Below are 19,613 nucleotides of genomic sequence, written 5' to 3'. Positions count from 1 at the left end.
AGGCCACAGTTTCCAGATTTTACAATCGGTTTTATGGCCCTGGGAGCGATATACTCGCTCACTGTTTTGAGTTTGTGGAAGGTGGTTTACATCAATCAGCACTTCTAGTCTCTCTCTCGATGCAAAATAGCCCAGGCTTAATTATTGTTCTCTCTCTCTTTTCTCTCTTTTTATTCTCCTTCTTTGTCTCTCTCTTTATTCTATTTTTCTCTCTCTCTTTCTTTCTATTCTCCCTATCTAATTTACCTAACACATTCACTAAACACTCACTCAATCCTAAACATTCATTAAACACTAAACACTCACTAAGCATTCACTAAGCACTCTCTATACACTAAACATTCACTATTTACTCACTATGCACTAAACACTCACTAAACATTCACTAAGCACTCACTATACAGTAAACACTCACTAAACCCTAAACACTCATTAAACACTAAATACTCACTAAACCCTAAATGCTCATTAAATCCCTAAACTCTCATTAAACACTAAACAGTCATTGAACATTCACTAATCACTCATTAAAAACTCACTAAACACTTACACACTAAGCATTCACTAAACACTAATTTTCACAAGACATTCATTAAACACTAATTTTCACAAGACATTCACTAAATATTCACTGAATATTTACTAATTATTCACTAAACACTGACTGACATTCACAAAACATTCACTAAACCCTAAACACTCACTAAACATTCACTGAATACTTACAGATTAAACATTCACTGAATACTTACACACCAAATATTCACTAAACACTAACATTCACCAAATATTCACCAAACCCTAAGCGCTTACTAAACATTCACTAAACCCTAAACACTCGTTAAGCATTCACTGAATACATACACACTAAACATTCACTAACATTCACAAAACATTTGCTAAACCCTAAACTAAACATTCACTAAACCCTAAACTAAATATTCACTAAACACTTACTCACTAAACTCACTAAACCCCAAGCATCCGCTAAACACTTACGCATAAACATTCACTAAAAACTTACTCATTAAAGCCTAAACATTCACTAAACACTGACTCATTAAATATTAACGATAAAAAAATTCACAATCGCACTAAGCCCCTGTTCAATTTGTGGCTTACCAGACCTTTGTAGATGGCAACAAGGCTTTGCACCGCTGCCCTGGTGGAAGACCACTGAACTACGGAGTAATGGTATAGAGATCGCAACTCCAGGTATATACCCTCTATGGTCTAACTTCGCCTGAGGAGGTATTAAATCCGAGGATCAATAGATTGAGGACTGGTTTCCTGAAGATATAATTGACATTTAAACATCAGCAAAATTAATCAAATTACTTTTTTTGGAGATTTAAATGGTGCTAAAAACTGCCAGTTTCAAATGACATTATGCCATTCTTGATTGACTGGTTGAATAACCTGATGTCACAACATTCTGGTGTCATTTAGTATGATATCCCTGAACTCTTCAGCTAGCATTCCCGCTTTTAGCTTAACCTAGAATGGGAAAACTTACAGAAAGCCTTTATTATCAAAGTTATAGATATTATAAATACTTTTATATGGGACAACTCCAATAAGTCAATCGCTTGCTATGAAACTTCATCAGAACTGAACGTCTGTGCAAAAAAAAATTGGAAAATAAAATCCAAGAACGTAAGTCTATTGTAAAATGTAAAGGAAAACAAAGAGGCCAGCATAAGCACAGTCGTGAGAGCAAAGACTTGGCAGCCCATCTATTCCGAGGTGCAACGGGAAATGATACAGAAACAAGTAGTGAAAAAGCGAAAGATAAAAATGTTGCCAAGACATGAGAAAGGTAACAAAAACGGAAGAGAGATACATGGTAAACGTCAGCTTTGGCAATCCAGTTCTGAAGTTTGTCTCATTCCTCGCATTTCTTTTACGTCATCCTTTTCTTTTCTTTTTCTTCACAATAAGAATTTGCTTTCCATCAACAGTCAGTATCAGAATACTGGGCAGTGATATTATTCAAAGTCTCAGGTGGATCCTGTGGTAGCTCACTGTGCTTCCCTAACTCTAGAAGACAAAGACAGTAATTGCTAGAAAGCAGCATCATTCTTAAATAGCCTCTCGGTTTTGGAAGTTAATTAATCTGGACTCTGAGGGGAATCAGAAACAATTTCTGCAGACATCCCTGAGAGGTTTTACTGAGAGATGAACAAAGTGGACTCATGATTCATTAGTCCTAGGAAGTTGTGGAGCCCCTGGCAGGTAAATAACAGTAACGTTAGCAGTTCATTAATCTTGAAAGACCATTGCATATGGGGGAGTGCTGCCTTGAGCACTTCAGTGGAACCCAAGACTGTGATAGAAGGTTGAAATTCTTCCTGTAAAATATTCTCCACATAACACAATAAAAATCTTGCTAATGTGTAATTGCACCCACATGTAACAATTTATATATATATATATATATATATATATATATATATATATATATATATATATATATATATATATATATATATATATATATAACATCGAGTTAGGGAGAAGGAGAATTCCTTGTATTTCCTTTCAATGTACTTTATTGTGCTGACGTTTCAAGACCATGTGTCCCATTTTCAAAGCTATAAATTAAAAAGACAACAGAATTAAAAATAGACTCAGATTTTAAAACGAGAAAAAAAAATTTTACATAAAAGTATAAAAAGAAACATAACAGAAAGGAACAATGAATACCAAATAGTGCTGAAGGCAAAAGCTGAGTGACATTCAGGGTCCGTTTTGGTTCCAACGGAAACTCACGAGAGGTATAGAGGTGTTGACGTGGACTGAGTATTTAACTGGGGAACTAGTTGTTTAATAAAAAGAGATTCTAGTATTGACAGTTGGTGGTCATTCGGAGCTTTGCCTATTATTTTGAAATCCTTGTAATTGATATTATATTTGCATTTTTTCCCGTGGTCTCTTATGCATGAAAATTCGGGGTTTGATAATTTAGCACCCGTTCGGTAACTTACGCCACGATGAGAGTCTAATCTCACCTTCAACAACCTACGAGTGGAGCCCACGTACTTCCCCAGGTCACATCTGGGGCAATTAAACAGGTATATGACTCCCGAGGTCATCAAAGGGTGCAGACTTTCTTTATATTTAAACATAGACTTGATCGTCATTGGATTATTTGGTACTAGTTTCAATTCGACAGCCGGTAAATATTTGTTTATTATCTGTCGTAAATCTTGGTAAAAATGTTTATCGTAGATAAGCGGGACACTTGCATAGAAAGGTAGTTTAGGTACTGTTGGTATTCTGAATTTTGGTTGAAAAATATTATTTAAAAATTTGCGCAAATGTTTGTAAAATAGCTCAGATGGAAACAGTTATTAATAAAATATTGGTGGAGATATAGAATTTCCTCGTGAAAACCATTCCAATCAGATGTTAAACTGAAGGCCCTGTGGAAGAGGGTAGATAAAGAGTTTAACTTAAAATTAAAGAAACAATGGCTATAAAAATTAGAACCCACACCGGTAAAAGTTTTTTTCCTAAAAATCGTGGTATCAAAATGATCATCGTGTCTTGAAACCATTATATCATATCTAAGAAAGGCAATTTATTTTCACTTTCATATTCGACTGTAAACTTTATGTTTGGATGCATTTGGTTGGCATACTCAAGAAATTCATCTGCTCTATCTTTTTATTAAACAACTAGTTCCCCAGTTAAATACTCAGTCCACGTCAACACCTCTATACCTCTCGTGAGTTTCCGTTGGAACCAAAACGGACCCTGAATGTCACTCAGCTTTTGCCTTCAGCACTATTTGGTATTCATTGTTCCTTTCTGTTATGTTTCTTTTTATACTTTTATGTAAAATTTCTTCTTTCTCGTTTTAAAATCTGAGTCTATTTTTAATTCTGTTGTCTTTTTAATTTATAGCTTTGAAAATGGGACACATGGTCTTGAAACGTCAGCACAATAAAGTACATTGAAAGGAAATACAAGGAATTCTCCTTCTCCCTAACTCGATGCTGTTCATCAGGTTTAAAGCAACCGCCTTTGACTTTGATATATATATATATATATATATATATATATATATATATATATATATATATATATATATATATATATATATATATATATATATATATATATATATATACACATATACATATATTTATATATATATGTATATATATTATACATATACATATATTTCTATATATGTGTGTGTGTATGTATGAATGTATGTATATTTAAACATACTGGTCACTTTTTACCAAATACATACTGTATGTAATTGTAATAACCACAATTGCTTCTTAACTTCTCGAATTCTTCATACTTTTCAGATGCGTTTGTCACTACAAAGCCTTAAATCCAAATGTAAGAACATGAAATAATTTTGACGTCCATAGCAGAACAATAAATCCAAAATATTAAGCGCTTGGTGAAGAATATATATACATTATATATATAATTATATATATATATATATATATATATATATATATATATATATATATATATATATATGCATATATATATATATGTATATATATAATATATATTATGTATGTATACCTTCGGTTAAGGCTCAGATCTGAATCAGAACGAAATTTCAAACGGTACTTGAACTAAAGCTCAACATTTATTAAAAATACATCAGATACAATGATTCCATTTCTTTTGCAATTAAGGACAGGCAGTGATGTGCTCTAATTAATGAGAAAATGTCCGCTTAATTGTATACGAGGTCCATTCAAAAAGTATCCGACCTTGGTCCATAAAGAGAAAAATTTGCACATTTGAAAAAAATTTATTCAATCACCTTGAAAGTACTCCCCTTGGGAGTGCACAGACTTTTCCCACCAGTGCTGCCACTGCTGGTAACATCTCTGGAATCTCGACATTGGGATGCTGTAAAGCTCTGCTGTCGTTTTTCTCATAATTTCTCTCTCGACTCAAAACGCTTCCCTTTCAGAGTTGTTTTCAGTTTGGGAACAGCCAGAAGTCAAGGTGCCATGTCTGGAGAGTAGGGAGGATGACGAACAAGTGGAGTGTTGTTTTTGGCCAGATAAGCGTGGATCAGGTGGGCAGAATGAGCAGGTGCATTGTCATGGTGAAGTTGCCAGTTTCGCGCCGCCCACATTTCCGGTCGTTTTCATCGTACTGCATCTCGAAGGTGTCGCATAACCTCAAGGTAATACTCCTTATTAACTGTTTGTCCTGCTGGTGCATATTCATGATGCACAATACCATTGGAGTCAAAAAAACATGTCAACATTACCTTGACATTGCTACGAACCTGTCGTGCTTTTTTAGGTCTTGGTGATGTCTGATGCTTCCATTGTGATGACTGAAATTTAGTTTCCGGGTCATATCCGTACACCCATGTCTCATCACCAGTGATGGTAGTCTTCATGGAGTCAGAGTCACTGTTAACACAGTCAAGCAGGTCTTGTGCAATTTCCAGGCGGAGTTGTTTCTGCTGTTCCAACAGCAACTTGGGAACGAATTTAGCAGACACTCGTCGCATGGCCAAATCTTCCGTTAAAATTGTATGAACTGATCCTGTGCTTATTCCTACTTCTTCAGTAATTTCGTTGATGGTTATACGACGGTCAGCCTCCACTATTCGACGAACATTTTCAATGATTTCTTCGTTTCTGCTGGTGGATGGCCTGCCTGACCGTGGCTTGCTCTCAACTGAGCTTTGTCCTTGCTTGAAGCGATTATACCACTCCTTCATTTGTGTTACTCTCATGGCTTCATCGCCAAAGGCTTGCTGAATCTTCTGGATAGTTTGCACTTGTGTATCACCAAGCTTGTAGCAGAACTTAATGCAGTAGCGCTGCTCGATGCGCTCCGACATGTTGTGTAAGGACGATAATCCGACGAGCTTGTACTGGACGTCTGCACTCTGGCCCTCACAGGTGGGTACTGCCACACACTAGAGCTTTTAAAATTTGCACGCATGCGCAGTAAGAGCGCTGTCAGCTCCAACAAAACTAAGTTGCTGATTGGTGAATCATTTGTCCTTTTATGGACAAAGGTCGGATACTTTTTGAATGCACCTCGTATACTGATTTTAAGGGTTTAGCGGGAATTTACCACATAGCAATCCTATAGTCCGTGCCAGTGATTCTCCAGTGATGCAAAGGATCAATCCACGACTGGAAAGACAGTTGAAAGAACAAAGAGAGAAGAGCAAAAGAAGCTTCGTTTTCAAAGCCTCAAAGAACGAGAGAAAGAGAGAGAGAGAGAGAGAGAGAGAGTCTCTTTATTGGTTCAGAGAGGAAATAGGAAATCCTTTCAAATGGATGATATAATTTGCTTCAAAACATACACGGCCATGTTATCTAAATCAGAGAATTCAGATACAAATATAAGCAATGTAAAATCTGTCCACTGTTCAAGCATCGGAAATGGTAACTATGCATATATTTCATTACCAGTTACTTCGGGAATCTTTGGTTATTATGTTTGAACACATGGAATATACATACACACACAGACACACACACACACACACACACACACACACACATATATATATATATATATATATATATATATATATATATATATATATATATATATATATATATATATATATATATATATATATATATATATATATATATATATATATATATATATATATATATATATATATATATATATATATATATATATATATATATATATATATATATATATATATATATATATATATATATATATATATATATATATATATATATATATATATATATATATATATATATATATATATATATATATATATATATATATATATATATATATATATATATATATATATATATATATATATATATATATATATATATATATATATATATATATATATATTATAAGGTGTTATAATATATCTAACCATTTTATAAGTGTTTATATGTCTCTGTGAAAAGTTTGATGTTTTGCTTGCAGATTCATCATTTTTTGTGAAGATGTGATTTTAAAATGTCTTTTTCTTACAGATAAATTGTATATCATGTAATCTTACAATGTCTTGGTATGTTTTTTTCCATTTGTTTAATATTTGGAAAATTATATTATGAATGACGAATTCTTAGCGTGTTGTGAACAGAGAGAGATATTTTGAGATTCTTATCAGGTCACCACATCCTGTTTACCCAAGTGTGTGAAGGTAATCATGTAGGGAGGAAGGCAAAAGGACCCCTCTTAACTTATCGTGATTAGTTGACAGTTATCGGCCAGTTGCCTATTATACATTCATCATGTATGTCTAGCCTATGTTTATTAGCTGTGTCTGTGCTTACTCTTTTCGTAATCTAAGAAAGAGAGAAGGAGGAACAGTAATAGAGTTGAAGTTTACATGCTGTCAGCCAGCCAATTTTGGGTCTAAAAGCATTTCCTTTTGCTTGTTCAGGTGGTTTGAGTCTCCCAGGAAATGTCAGTCATAGATAAGGCGCTCGAAACTCAGCCGTGCATGTATTCATACACGTGTATACTTGTATATGTGTGAATATATGTATACTCTATGTATCATGTATTCTGGAAGGGCTTGTTGGAGTTAAAAGTGCAGTGCTGTTCCAAAGACAGTCAGTCAGCCATAGGGGTCCCTGAGATAAGCATCTCTCTCTCTCTCTCTCTCTCTCTCTCTCTCTCTCTCTCTCTCTCTCTCTCTCTCAATAATCCCATTATATATATAAGGGATACTGAAGGGTTACTGTTTGTAAAAGCTCTGTTAAAACTCACCCCAGGAGTGTGTTAATTTTGTAGAAGGTGATCAGGAATATTGTTTTGTGCAAGTATTGTGGAAAACGTATAATGGTGTAATAATTACAAAAGGTAATGTGGTGAATACTGAGTTTTGTAATGTTAAGAGTTAAAGTGATATTTTAGGTAAAAGAGAATTATTATTTTGAATAAGTCTTAGCAGCTTGGCAGTGTTGTCTATAAGAAAGTCTTAGAAAGACGTGTTTAACGTTTTCTTTTTTTAAAGAGAAGTGTTCTTGTGAAAGATTGATATAATCTTTAGGCACATTTTTGGTGGTTAGTATATTTCCATTTTTGCATATTGCGTTCTTATATGTCTGTGCTATCATATTACTATAATTTTATAATTATTGTGTTTTGCTGGTGATTTCTTAACATTTTGTTAGTGCCTACCTGTTATTGAGATTTTGGAGAATGTTTATGTGGATTCCAGTCAGTAATATTTTGGTGAATGTTTGTGTTAATTAATCAGGTATATACGTGGCACCTGAGTGGTAGTTAATAGTTTGATTCTTACCTAATCAAATTGCTTTCTTAATAAATTAAAGTTTTGTGAATTAAACTTGATTAAGAAATACTTAAATCTTACACTGTTGTCAATTAATAGTAAATCTTTTGAGATTGTGAACTTTGCTTATAACTTTTGAACTTAGAAATAAGCCTGTTTGTTTAAAGTTTTTTAAAACACAGCGTTTCATTTTGACCACCAGTAATTAGAGACATTAATGAATGTGTACAAGGTAAGTAATGTATCTGTTTGTTCACCTGAGACTTATCTAGGTAAAATAGTACCAGAGAAATAGATAGTGTTTATTGAAGTGATACCTATTTTCCACTAGTCTGGATATAACTTAATAATTGTTGCCTCACCCATAACTTGATGAAGTTATATTGATTTTCTCAAGTGATAAGTAAGTTTTATGGGATCATTGTACCTTTAGTGATTCAGTCAAAAACTCTTTGTTATGAGGTCTCAAGTATCTGGTCGATGTGAGGTAACTTTTTGGTATTATTATTTGTGTAATAACCAGGTGCTTGATCACTTTGTGACAAAAGATTTGTTGGCCAGACCCGGGAAATCAAAAGATTTGGTGCCCATTGTCCAGGAAATTGAATGATTGGGAAATTAAATTAATTGGTGCCCATCATCTAGGGAGAACTAAACAGAATATCACTTTGGTTTATGATTTATACTGGTGGTGTTAGGAATATATTTTTGGTAGGAGAGTAACCATATAATTGTTTTGAAGTGAATTGTAAACCCTTTTTTGTTGAGTAAAGTAGAAAAAATGGCTCGGTTTGAAGTGCAGGAATTTCTGGCAGCTCCAACCATCAGAAAGTTATCTAAATCTCACCTGACTAAGGGACAGTGGACTCTCTTAGCAGTGACATGTGGGGGTAATGTTACTTTTGATATGAGTGAGGCACAAATTAAGTGTGTCGCAATCAAAGCATTAATAAGCTCTGGTAAAGTGGATGGAGAGTGAAGGGAGGTATATGAATTGTTGAATGCAGCTGAGATAGAATTCACAAATAAGGCAAGGCAAGAGAATGAGAACGGTGATGTACAGGCAGAACTTAGGAGTTTAGACTCAGAAGAACTTTGGGGTAGACTGAAGGTGTTAGAGTCAGAAGAAAACTTACTTAGACTGCAGATACAGGCTGATAAAGAAAAAGAAGAAAGAGATAAAGCAAGAGAAGAAAGAGAAAAAGAAAGGGACGAAAGAGATAGAGTAAGGAGGCGAAAAGAAGAAGAAAGAGAAAAGGCAAAACATGAAAGGGAGTTGGAGTTAATCAGAGCTCGATCCTTACAGCCTGTAAACCCATATAACTATATCCAAGGTAATACAGACCCTGTGTTTGATGTAGCAAGAGTACAGAAGTTAATTCCAAAATTTACAGAAGAAGCTCCAGATGAGTTTTTTGATCGCTTCGAAAAAGTGGCTTCAGGTATGGGATGGCCAGAGGATAAATGGTCAGTTTTGTTACAGAGTGTTCTCATTGGTAAAGTAAGAAGTGCCTACTTAGCCTTATCAGCTGATCAGTGTAAAGAGTACCAGGTACTCAAACACAACGTGCTACAGGTTTACCAGATGACCCCTGAATATTACAATGAAAATTTCAGATCTTTGAAGAAGGATGACAAGATGACTTTCTTGGATTATGCCTATAAAGTCAGGAGATGTTTTAAACGATGGCTGGAGGCGGCTAAAGTTAAGTCTATGGACGAACTTGAAGAATTAGTGGTCTTAGAGCAATATCTAAGAGGAATTCCTGAACATATAATAGCTTATTTGAGAGAGAGAGAGAGAGAGAGAGAGAGGGGAAGAAACTTATAAAGTTGCTACTCTGAGTGAGGATTACAATATAATTTCCAGCAAAAAGAATTATAATGGCAGGTACCAGAACCAACAGTTCACAGGTTATAGGTCTCAGTCGAATTTTAAGAACAGTGCTGTGAGAAACCCCTCTAATAATTATACCAGTGCCAAGCCAGGATATGCCCCACAGCAGTGAAATGCTAAACCCGCCCCTTCTAGTCTATTCTCAAGACAAGTGCAGAAAATTAATGTTGTTTGCCACAAATGTGGAAGAGTAGGACATTATAGTTGAGACTGCTATAAAGTGTACCAGCAGACCAAGCCAGTTAGACAGGTGATAAGAGCTAACCAGGTAAAGCCAACTACGAGGAACAATGTGGGAGAAAATGAAACCAGACAAGCAGAGTGCTTAGCAACCAGTGGAAATACAAAATCCAATAGTGAGTGGCTGAACAGTGAGGAGGCTTTTAAGCCATATATCTATGAAGGTGTGCTGACAACCCCCTCTTTGAGTGTACAGGGACCAGTGAAGATATTACATGATACAGGAAGTAATCACAGTGTGGTAATTCGAGGTGCTCACCTGCAGTTGGAGAAGAATCTCACCGGAGATTCAGTTATTTTAAAAGGTATAGGAGGAGATGAAGTAACTCCTACATGCCGTTGCATTTGTCATGTGAATTAGTGACAGGAAATATTGATTTTGCAGTAAAGGACTCACTAGCTGTTGAAGGTGTGCATGTTTTACTGGGTAATGAAGTTGGTGGTGTTTCCTTCGTTCCTTGTCCTGTAGTGACAGACAAACCATTAAGGATTAGTCCTACAACAGAATTAGAGAAGAAAAACCCTCACCTATTTCCAAGTTGTGTAACTACCAGGAGCATGAAAAGAGCTGAGCATAAAAGTGAAGAAACTGAAGATTTACCTGCACCAGAAGGATCTTTGAGCCTAGAAGAGCTGTTCCAGGAAAGTGAAGCTTCCCCTAATGTCAGTACTGAAGAGATTCTTGCAGAAGAGGAAAATCCTATTATTGGTAAAGAGACTTCGAGTAGTCAAAATGTTCCTGAAGACAGTAGTGAATCTACTGAAGCAAAGTTAACAGATATTGAGAGTTCAACCTTTGAAGTTGGTCAAGTGACTAGAGAAAAATTGGTGGAATTGCAGAAGAGGGATACAACGTTGGCTGAACTGTTCTTCAGAGTTGTTGAACCAGAAGAAATGCAACAAACTTCTACCTGTTATTATCTAAGGGATGGATTGCTAATGAGGAAGCATCGACCTGTAGATATGCCAGGAAATGCTGAATGGGGTGAATATCATCAAAATTTTAATTCCATATCCATTGAGGAAGCAGGTGGTAGCAGTAGCGCACGAGGCTGGACGTATGGGAATCAGGAAGACTGCTGAAAAGGTTATGAAGTATTTCTTTTGGCCTGGACTACACAAGGATGACAGCAAATTTTGCAGGGAGTGTCATACATGCCAAATAGCTGGAAAACCAAATGAAACTATTCAAAAAGCTCCCCTACAACCAATAGAAGTTAGAGGAGAACCCTTTAGCAAGGTAATAATAGATGTGGTTGGTCCGTTTCCAAAAACGAAGAAAGGACATGAATATCTGTTGACGTTAATGTGTCCCGTAACAAGATATCCAGAGGCAATTCCTATAAAAAGTATAAGTGCAAAGGTAATAGCTGAGAAGTTGGTGGAATTTTTCTCCAAGTTTGGAATTCCAGAAATTGTACAGAGCGATAGAGGAACGAACTTTACTTCAAAATTATTCCAAGATGTGCTGAATTTGCCAGGAGTGACACAACAGTTATCTACCGCTTATCACCCAGAGACTCAAGGAGCTTTAGAAAGGTTCCACCAAACTTTGAAAAGTATGTTAACCAAATACTGTAATGAGCCGGGAAGAGAATGGGATGTTGGTTTACCCTTAATGTTATTTGAGGTAAGAAATGCTTACCAAGAAAGTATGGGATGTTCACCAAATGAAATGATTTTCGGTCAAGACGTGAGAGGTCCGTTGAAAACCCTTGCAGAGAACTGGGAAGAAAATCAAGAGAAAGTCCAAGGAGAATATGTGAAGAACTTAAGGAAAAGGTTAGAAGAAATTAGAAAATTCTCTCTAGAAAATTTGAAGACAAGCCAAGAGAAAATGAAAAGAAAATATGATGCTAAGACTAAGTTAAGAAGCTTTCATGTTGGACAGCAAGTTCCAGTGTTCTTACCAGTGAAAAGGTTTCCCCTTACAAATAAATTTCAAGGTCCTTATAGGATAACAGAAAAGTTAAGTGATCGAACTTATGTGATTGAAACACCAGGGAGAAGGAAACGACGGAGGAAGATACATGTAAATCTTTTGAAACCGTACTTACTTTTCAGAAACTACAACTGAGGTTATGTCTATAACCCAAACAACTTCATATACCGAGGAAGATGATGGTTACGAGTTGGGAGCTGAAAATAAGATGAACAATTCCTCAATATTAGAAAATTTAGAAAGCAAACTAAAACATCGAAGTGTTGAACAAAGCAAAGAATTAACTGACATGATCCAAAATTTCCCTTAAATTTTTACAGACATACCTAAGTGTACCGACTTGACAAAGCATGAGATTAAGATCACAGAAGATGCTAAACCATTCAAGTAAAGAGCTTATCGTGTGTCACCCTTTCATCGAGATGTTTTGAAAAAGGAAGTTGAATATTTGTTGCAGCACGGATTGGCAGAACCCAGTTCAAGTCATTACAGTTCTCCTTGTGTGTTAGTAAAGAAACCAGATGGCTCATTTAGGATGTGTACTGATTATAGGAAATTGAATTCCATCAGTGCAGCTGATAATTGTCCCTTACCTCTTATTGATCAATTACTTGATAATATTGGGCAAGGCCAGTTTGTTTCTAAAGTGGTGAAGGAGTTACCAAGTTTTGTGAATGTCCTTAGAGTTTATTGCTTGTTTTGTGCAAGTTTTTCAGCCATAGTATTTTCCCTGATTGTTTGTATAATCTTGTTGTGTAAAGAGAGAGAACATTTTTGGAGAGTGCAGTGTAATTGTAGATTATTTATCCCTCTCCGAATCCACCAATTTGAACCCGGGATAATTAATCTTTTGGGGGGAGGAATATTATAAGGTGTTATAATATATATAACCATTTTATAAGTTTTTATATGTCTCTGTGAAAATTTTGATGTTTTGCTTGCAGATTCATCATTTTTTGGAAAGATGTGATTTTAAAATGTCTTTTTCTTACAGATAAATTGTATATCATGTAATATTACAATGTTTTGGTATGTTTTTTCCATTTGTTTAATATTTGGAATTGTATTATGAACGACAAATTCTTAGTGTGTTGTGAACAGAGAGAGATATTTTGAGATTCTTATCAGGTCACCACATCCTGTTTACCCAAGTGTGTGAAGGTAGTCATGTAGGGAGGAAGGCAAAAGGACCCCTCTTAACTTATCATGATGAGTTGACAGTTATCGGCCAGTTGCCTATTATACATTCATCATGTATGTCTAACCTATGTTTATTAGCTGTGTCTGTGCTTATTGTTTTCGTAATCTGAGAAAGAGAGAAGGAGGAACAGTAATAGAGTTGAAGTTGACATGCTGTCAGCCAGCCAATTTTGGGTCTAAAAGCATTTCCTTTTGCTTGTTCAGGCAGTTTGAGTCTCCCAGGAAATGTCAGTCATAGATAAGGCGCTCGAAGCTCAGCCGTGTATGTATTCATACGCGCGTATACTTGTATATGTGTGAATATATGTATACTCTGTGCATCATGTATTCTGGAAGGGCTTGTTGGAGTTAAAAGTGCAGTGCTGTTCCAAAGACAGTCAGTCAGCCATAGGGGTCCCTGAGATAAGCATCTCTCTCTCTCTCTCTCTCTCTCTCTCTCTCTCTCTCTCTCTCTCTCAATAATCCCATTGTATATATAAGGGATACTGAAGGGTTACTGTTTGTAAAAGCTCCATTAAAACTCACCCCAGGAGTGTGTTAATTTTGTAGAAGGTGATCAGGAATATTGTTTTGTGCAAGTATTGTGGAAAACGTATAATAGTGTAATAATTACAAAAGGTAATGTGGTGATTACTGAGTTTTGTAATGTTAAGAGTTAAAGTGATATTCTAGGTAAAAGAGAATTATTATTTTGAATAAGTCTTAGCAGCTTGGCAGTGTTGTCTATAAGAAAGTCTTAGAAAGACGTGAGTTTAACTTTTTCTTTTTTTAAAGAGAAGTGTTCTTGTGAAAGATTGATTTAATCTTTAGGCACATTTTTGGTGGTTGGTATATTTCCATTTTTGCATATTACATTCTTATATGTCTGTGCTATCATATTACTATAATTTTATAATTATTGTGTTTTGCTGGTGATTTCTTAACATTTTGTTAGTGCCTACCTGTTTTTGAGATTTTGGAGAATGTTTATGTGGATTCCAGTCAGTAATATTTTGGTGAATGTTTGTGTTAATTAATCAGGTATATACTTGGCGCTTGAGTGATAGTTAATAGTTTGATTCTTACCTACCAAATTGCTTTCTTAATAAATTAAAGTTTTGTGAATTAAACTTGATTAAGAAATGCTTAAATCTTACACTGTTGTCAATTAATAGTAAATCTTTTGAGATTGTGAACTTTGCATATAACGTTTGAACTTAGAAATAAACCTGTTTGTTTAAAGTTTTTTAAAACACAGCATTTCATTTTGACCACCAGTAATTAGAGACATTAATGAATGAGTACAAGGTAAGTGATGTATCTGTTTGTTCACCTGAGACTTATCTAGGTAAAATAGAACCAGAGAGACAGGTAGTGTTTATTGAAGTGATACCCATTTTCCACTAGTCTGGATATAACTTAATAATTGTTGCCTCACCCATAACTTGATGAAGTTACATTGATTTTCTCAAGTGATAAGTAAGTTTTATGAGATCATTGTACCTTTAGTGATTCAGTCAAAAACTCTTTGTTATGAGGTCTCAAGTATGTGAGGTAACTTTTTGGTATTATTATTTGTGTAATAACCAGGTGCTTGATCACTTGTGAATAATATATATATATATATATATATATATATATATATATATATATATATATATATATATATATATATATATATATATATATATATATATATATATATATATATATATATATATATATATATATATATATATATATATATATATATACACACACACATACACACACACATACAGACAAACGTGACAAGAAACCATTGCTACAAGACTTGACAGAAGACACCAAAATAAAATACAGATCCAATTCCTATCGGGACATAACAATCACAGAAGCAGTATGCATAGCCACAAATAAGCCTAGTTTAATCACGCAGCTGGAAGCTGAAAGAAGTTTACCCTCAGAACGGTCCAGAAACCAGGGTCAAGGCAGTTTGAGATGTAGCACTGAGAATCGAAAAATGTGTGTTTTTTTTTTAGAACACATGCTGCTAAATGTAAAATTCATGTTGAAAAAACACATTTTTCGATTCTCAGTGCTACATCTCAAACTGCCTTTTTAACTACCCTTGAGTCATTATATATAAAGCACCTGTCCCCTAATTTGAATAGTAACACTTCTGCGGTTTCTCTCTCTCTCGCTTAAGGTGTTGTCTGGGCATTGACGTTTCTTCAGGCCATTCTTCCCTCTTGCGTTGTACTGTAAGGTAGTTAAATTTCCTTAACAAACTTGATGAATTTTAATATATTTATTTATTTATTTTATTTTATTTTATATTTTTTTTGTAAAACTTTTTCTGCTTTTATGTTGACTTTTTAAAAAAAATTTTACTGTCGGTATAATAATTGTTATTTTAACTTTAGTTTTAACTGCTCTTTATAATTTATTGCAGACTGATGATGTGCAAAGGATTGCACGAAACGTTTCTAAATAAAGAACTTTGAAGACTTCTTGTCTTATGGATCCCTGATTGTATATATATATATATATATATATATATATATATATATATATATATATATATATATATATATATATATATACATTGGTGTGAAAGGAGGCTATTCCTCAGCAAAATAGCAAGAAGGCACTAAAGCAAACAGCTTGGTAGATGGTTTTCCTTTATTCATCATGGCCTACGTTTCCGAGATCCTTGTCTCATCCTCAAGGCTAAAAATACAAAGTAAAATATACAAATACAGCAAGAAGATTTAGGATATATATACAAATAAAATATGTTAAAGTAAAACATCAGTAAAAAAGGTAAACCTAAAATAAAATTGTTAAAAAAAAAAAAAAAAGAAATAGAAAATTTTAACTAGCAGACCTTGTTCCTCGAAGTTCAGTTGCTGTATGAAAAGCAATAAACATAAGGTGGGGTGTGGTTTAAGCTATATACAGGGGCGTGGACAAAGAATGATTGTTCAAAGAGGGAACAAGCTTCTTGATCGCTAACGATTCAAGAATAGGAAGGTGGTGTTCGTGTTGACTGGTTAGTATAATCTTAAGATCATTATAGTTTATTTTACTTTTGCATAGTTTTATGTGGTTTCTAATATTTGATGTTTCGGGATTAGACAACTTGCACCCAGTGCGAAAGCTAACGCCAATATGTGGGTCACATCTGACCTTAAGCAGTCGGCATGTGTTTCCCACGTATGTCTGACAATGGCATTGACAGCAAGTAAATAAATAAACAACACCGGACTGCATTAAAGGGGGCAGTTTTTCTTTGTGACGAAACATACCGCCAATAGTTCTTGGGTTCTTAAATATGAGCTTCACGTCAACTGCAGGAAAATAATTCGTTAAAATCCTTTTTAGATCGGGTAGGAAAGAGGTGTCATGCGTGAACGGAAAACTTATATAATATGTTAATTTATGTGCCAAGTGTGTGGTAGCAGGAGGGTGAAAGGACTTATCCAATGTTTTCTTAACATACTTTAAAAATAAATTGGATGGATAGGAGTTGGATTTAAAATAATCATAGAGAAAACCTATTTACTTGTGAAAAAGATGCCAGTCGGATGTAAGTGTTATGGCCCTGTGGAGGAGAGTGGACAGGGAATTCAATTTAAAATTATAAAAGCACGAACTGTAAAAATTCTGCCCAAGACCAGTAAAGGTTTTCTTGCAGAACACACCAGTATGCAATCTCTTGTCCTCACGGATGACGATGGTGTCTAAAAAGGACAATTGGTTATTATTTTCTAATTCATAAGTAAATTTAATGTTATTATGTAGTGAATTAGCATACTGCAAAAAACTGGTCACAGTGGTGACGTTCTTTAAAAAGGACAAAAGTGTCGTCAACATAACGGCGATAAAATAATGGCTTGAAAACAGAGGGACAGCTGTCCAGCAGCTCTCTCTCGAATTTGTGCATAAAAATATCAGCAAAAATGCAGCTTAATGGATTACCCATTCCTACACCTTCCACTTGCATGTAAACTTCATCATTAAACACAAAGGCTGTGTCCCGCACCGCCAACTCCAATAGCTCTTTAAAATCTAAGCGGTTAAAACCGTGGTACACATTGTCCTGATCATTAAAAATAGTATTCCTCGTCCGCCTCAGGTCCAGTGGTATTTTGCATTTCCGCGACCTGATCCAGCGCAGATACGACCGCCTTCTACTACTGACGTGTCGTAAATTGGAGATTACTTTGAAGAAGTGGTGTAAAGCAAAACTCGACCTCGAATTCTTGCAATATTGCCAGCTCAATCAGGTCACACCCAACTTTGTTAAATTTAAATTATATAGACGTTCGTTATATAATACTAAATTCTATCATGATTCCACTTCTGCATTATTGTCTGTTGAAATCTGTACCAAAGAAAAGCTTATTTCTAAACATGTCAAACCTATACAACTTTTGTATAATGATATCCATAACCGACTCACACTTATTGATTTAATCATTTTTAACTAGTTGTTATCTAAAGACTTAAATGGCTATATTGAAAAGGTACAAAACACCCATAACCCATAACAACAAACTTAAGAAACTAGGAGTCTTCAAACCGAATTTTTCTGGTAAAGGTAACAAGGTGGTTTTCAACTTCTCTGACTATAACTTAACTAAGAAAGAAGAATTTCTTTTATCTTTTGGGCTGGATTTCTGTTTACCCAACTACAAACCCTCTTACTATGAGTACTATTTGCCCCTCGAAGTACTTTTGACCAAACTGAAGAACTTGCCTTTAAATGCTAACCTATCAAAATTCCAAACTGAACTGTCTGCTTTCGCACATACTAATTACCACAAACAGAAAACTAGATGGGCCCCTTTCTTTAACAAAGATGATCTAAATACCCTTCAGAAATTGAGAAAAAACAATAACTTAATATTTTCCAAACCAGATAAAGGTAATGGTACAGTTATTTTGAATAGAGTTGATTATCTCCAAAAAATGCAGAATATACTCACCGATGATTCTAAATTTCAAAAAATTGGTAACAAAGACTTTAAACTTATTTTTAAGAGAGGACAAAATTAACCGTTTTTTGAGATCTTTAAAAAATAAACAGGTTATTACTCAAACTACTTATGATGAGCTTTTCGTCACTGGATCATCTTATGGTATCATGTGTGGCCTCCCCAAGACACATAAAGAGAACGTACCTATGAGGCCAATCCTTTCTTCACATACTACACCCAACTACAAAATTGCAAAATACATAGTCCCTCTCTCGGAAAACTCTTTCAAAAATGAATTTACTGTTAACAGTTCCTTAGAATTTAAAAATAATATTTTATGTCAACATTCCGATTTGGTCATGGCCAGTTTTCATATCGAGTCACTGTTCACTAATATACCAGCGGAGGAAACTATCGATTATATTTTGGATACTATTTTTAATGATCAGGACAATGTGTACCACGGTTTTAACCGCTTAGATTTTAAAGAGCTATTGGAGTTGGCGGTGCGGGACACGGCCTTTGTGTTTAATGATGAAGTTTACATGCAAGTGGAAGGTGTAGGAATGGGTAATCCATTAAGCTGCATTTTTGCTGATATTTTTATGCACAAATTCGAGAGAGAGCTGCTGGACAGCTGTCCCTCTGTTTTCAAGCCATTATTTTATCGCCGTTATGTTGACGACACTTTTGTCCTTTTTAAAGAACGTCACCACTGTGACCAGTTTTTGCAGTATGCTAATTCACTACATAATAACATTAAATTTACTTATGAATTAGAAAATAATAACCAATTGTCCTTTTTAGACACCATCGTCATCCGTGAGGACAAGAGATTTCATACTGGTGTGTTCTGCAAGAAAACCTTTACTGGTCTTGGGCAGAATTTTTACAGTTTGTGCTTTTATAATTTTAAATTGAATTCCCTGTCCACTCTCCTCCACAGGGCCATAACACTTACATCCGACTGGCATCTTTTTCACAAGTAAATAGGTTTTCTCTATGATTATTTTAAATCCAACTCCTATCCATCCAATTTATTTTTAAAGTATGTTAAGAAAACATTGGATAAGTCCTTTCACCCTCCTGCTACCACACACTTGGCACATAAATTAACATATT

The 19,613-nt window shown here is 34.8% G+C and overlaps 2 protein-coding genes across 2 annotated transcripts in view; one reads left to right on the top strand and one right to left on the bottom strand.

Annotated features, from left to right (window-relative positions):
- Positions 1-5,137: 5,137 nt before the first annotated feature.
- On the bottom strand, positions 5,138-5,848 carry LOC136831058 (protein GVQW3-like). The gene has a single exon (XM_067091003.1). The coding sequence runs from the start codon at positions 5,846-5,848 to the stop codon at positions 5,138-5,140; it is 711 nt and encodes a 236-aa protein (XP_066947104.1).
- Positions 5,847-19,613, top strand: part of LOC136831057 (inner centromere protein A-like) — a 27,360-nt gene continuing 13,593 nt past the window's right edge. The window contains exons 1-3 of the mRNA XM_067091002.1: positions 5,847-5,909; positions 10,399-10,711; positions 11,095-11,282. Coding sequence (XP_066947103.1) covers positions 5,847-5,909; positions 10,399-10,711; positions 11,095-11,282 — 564 coding nt within the window. The remainder of the gene's footprint in view (positions 5,910-10,398; positions 10,712-11,094; positions 11,283-19,613) is intronic.

This window comes from Macrobrachium rosenbergii, chromosome 48 (genome assembly GCF_040412425.1).
Source record: "Macrobrachium rosenbergii isolate ZJJX-2024 chromosome 48, ASM4041242v1, whole genome shotgun sequence".
NCBI lineage: Eukaryota > Metazoa > Arthropoda > Malacostraca > Decapoda > Palaemonidae > Macrobrachium > Macrobrachium rosenbergii.
This window is presented reverse-complemented; position numbering and strand designations above follow the sequence as displayed.

Bases quoted from the DNA above. Each gene is read 5' to 3' on its own strand.
- LOC136831058 (XM_067091003.1), bottom strand. From the start codon at position 5,848: ATGTCGGAGCGCATCGAGCAGCGCTACTGCATTAAGTTCTGCTACAAG.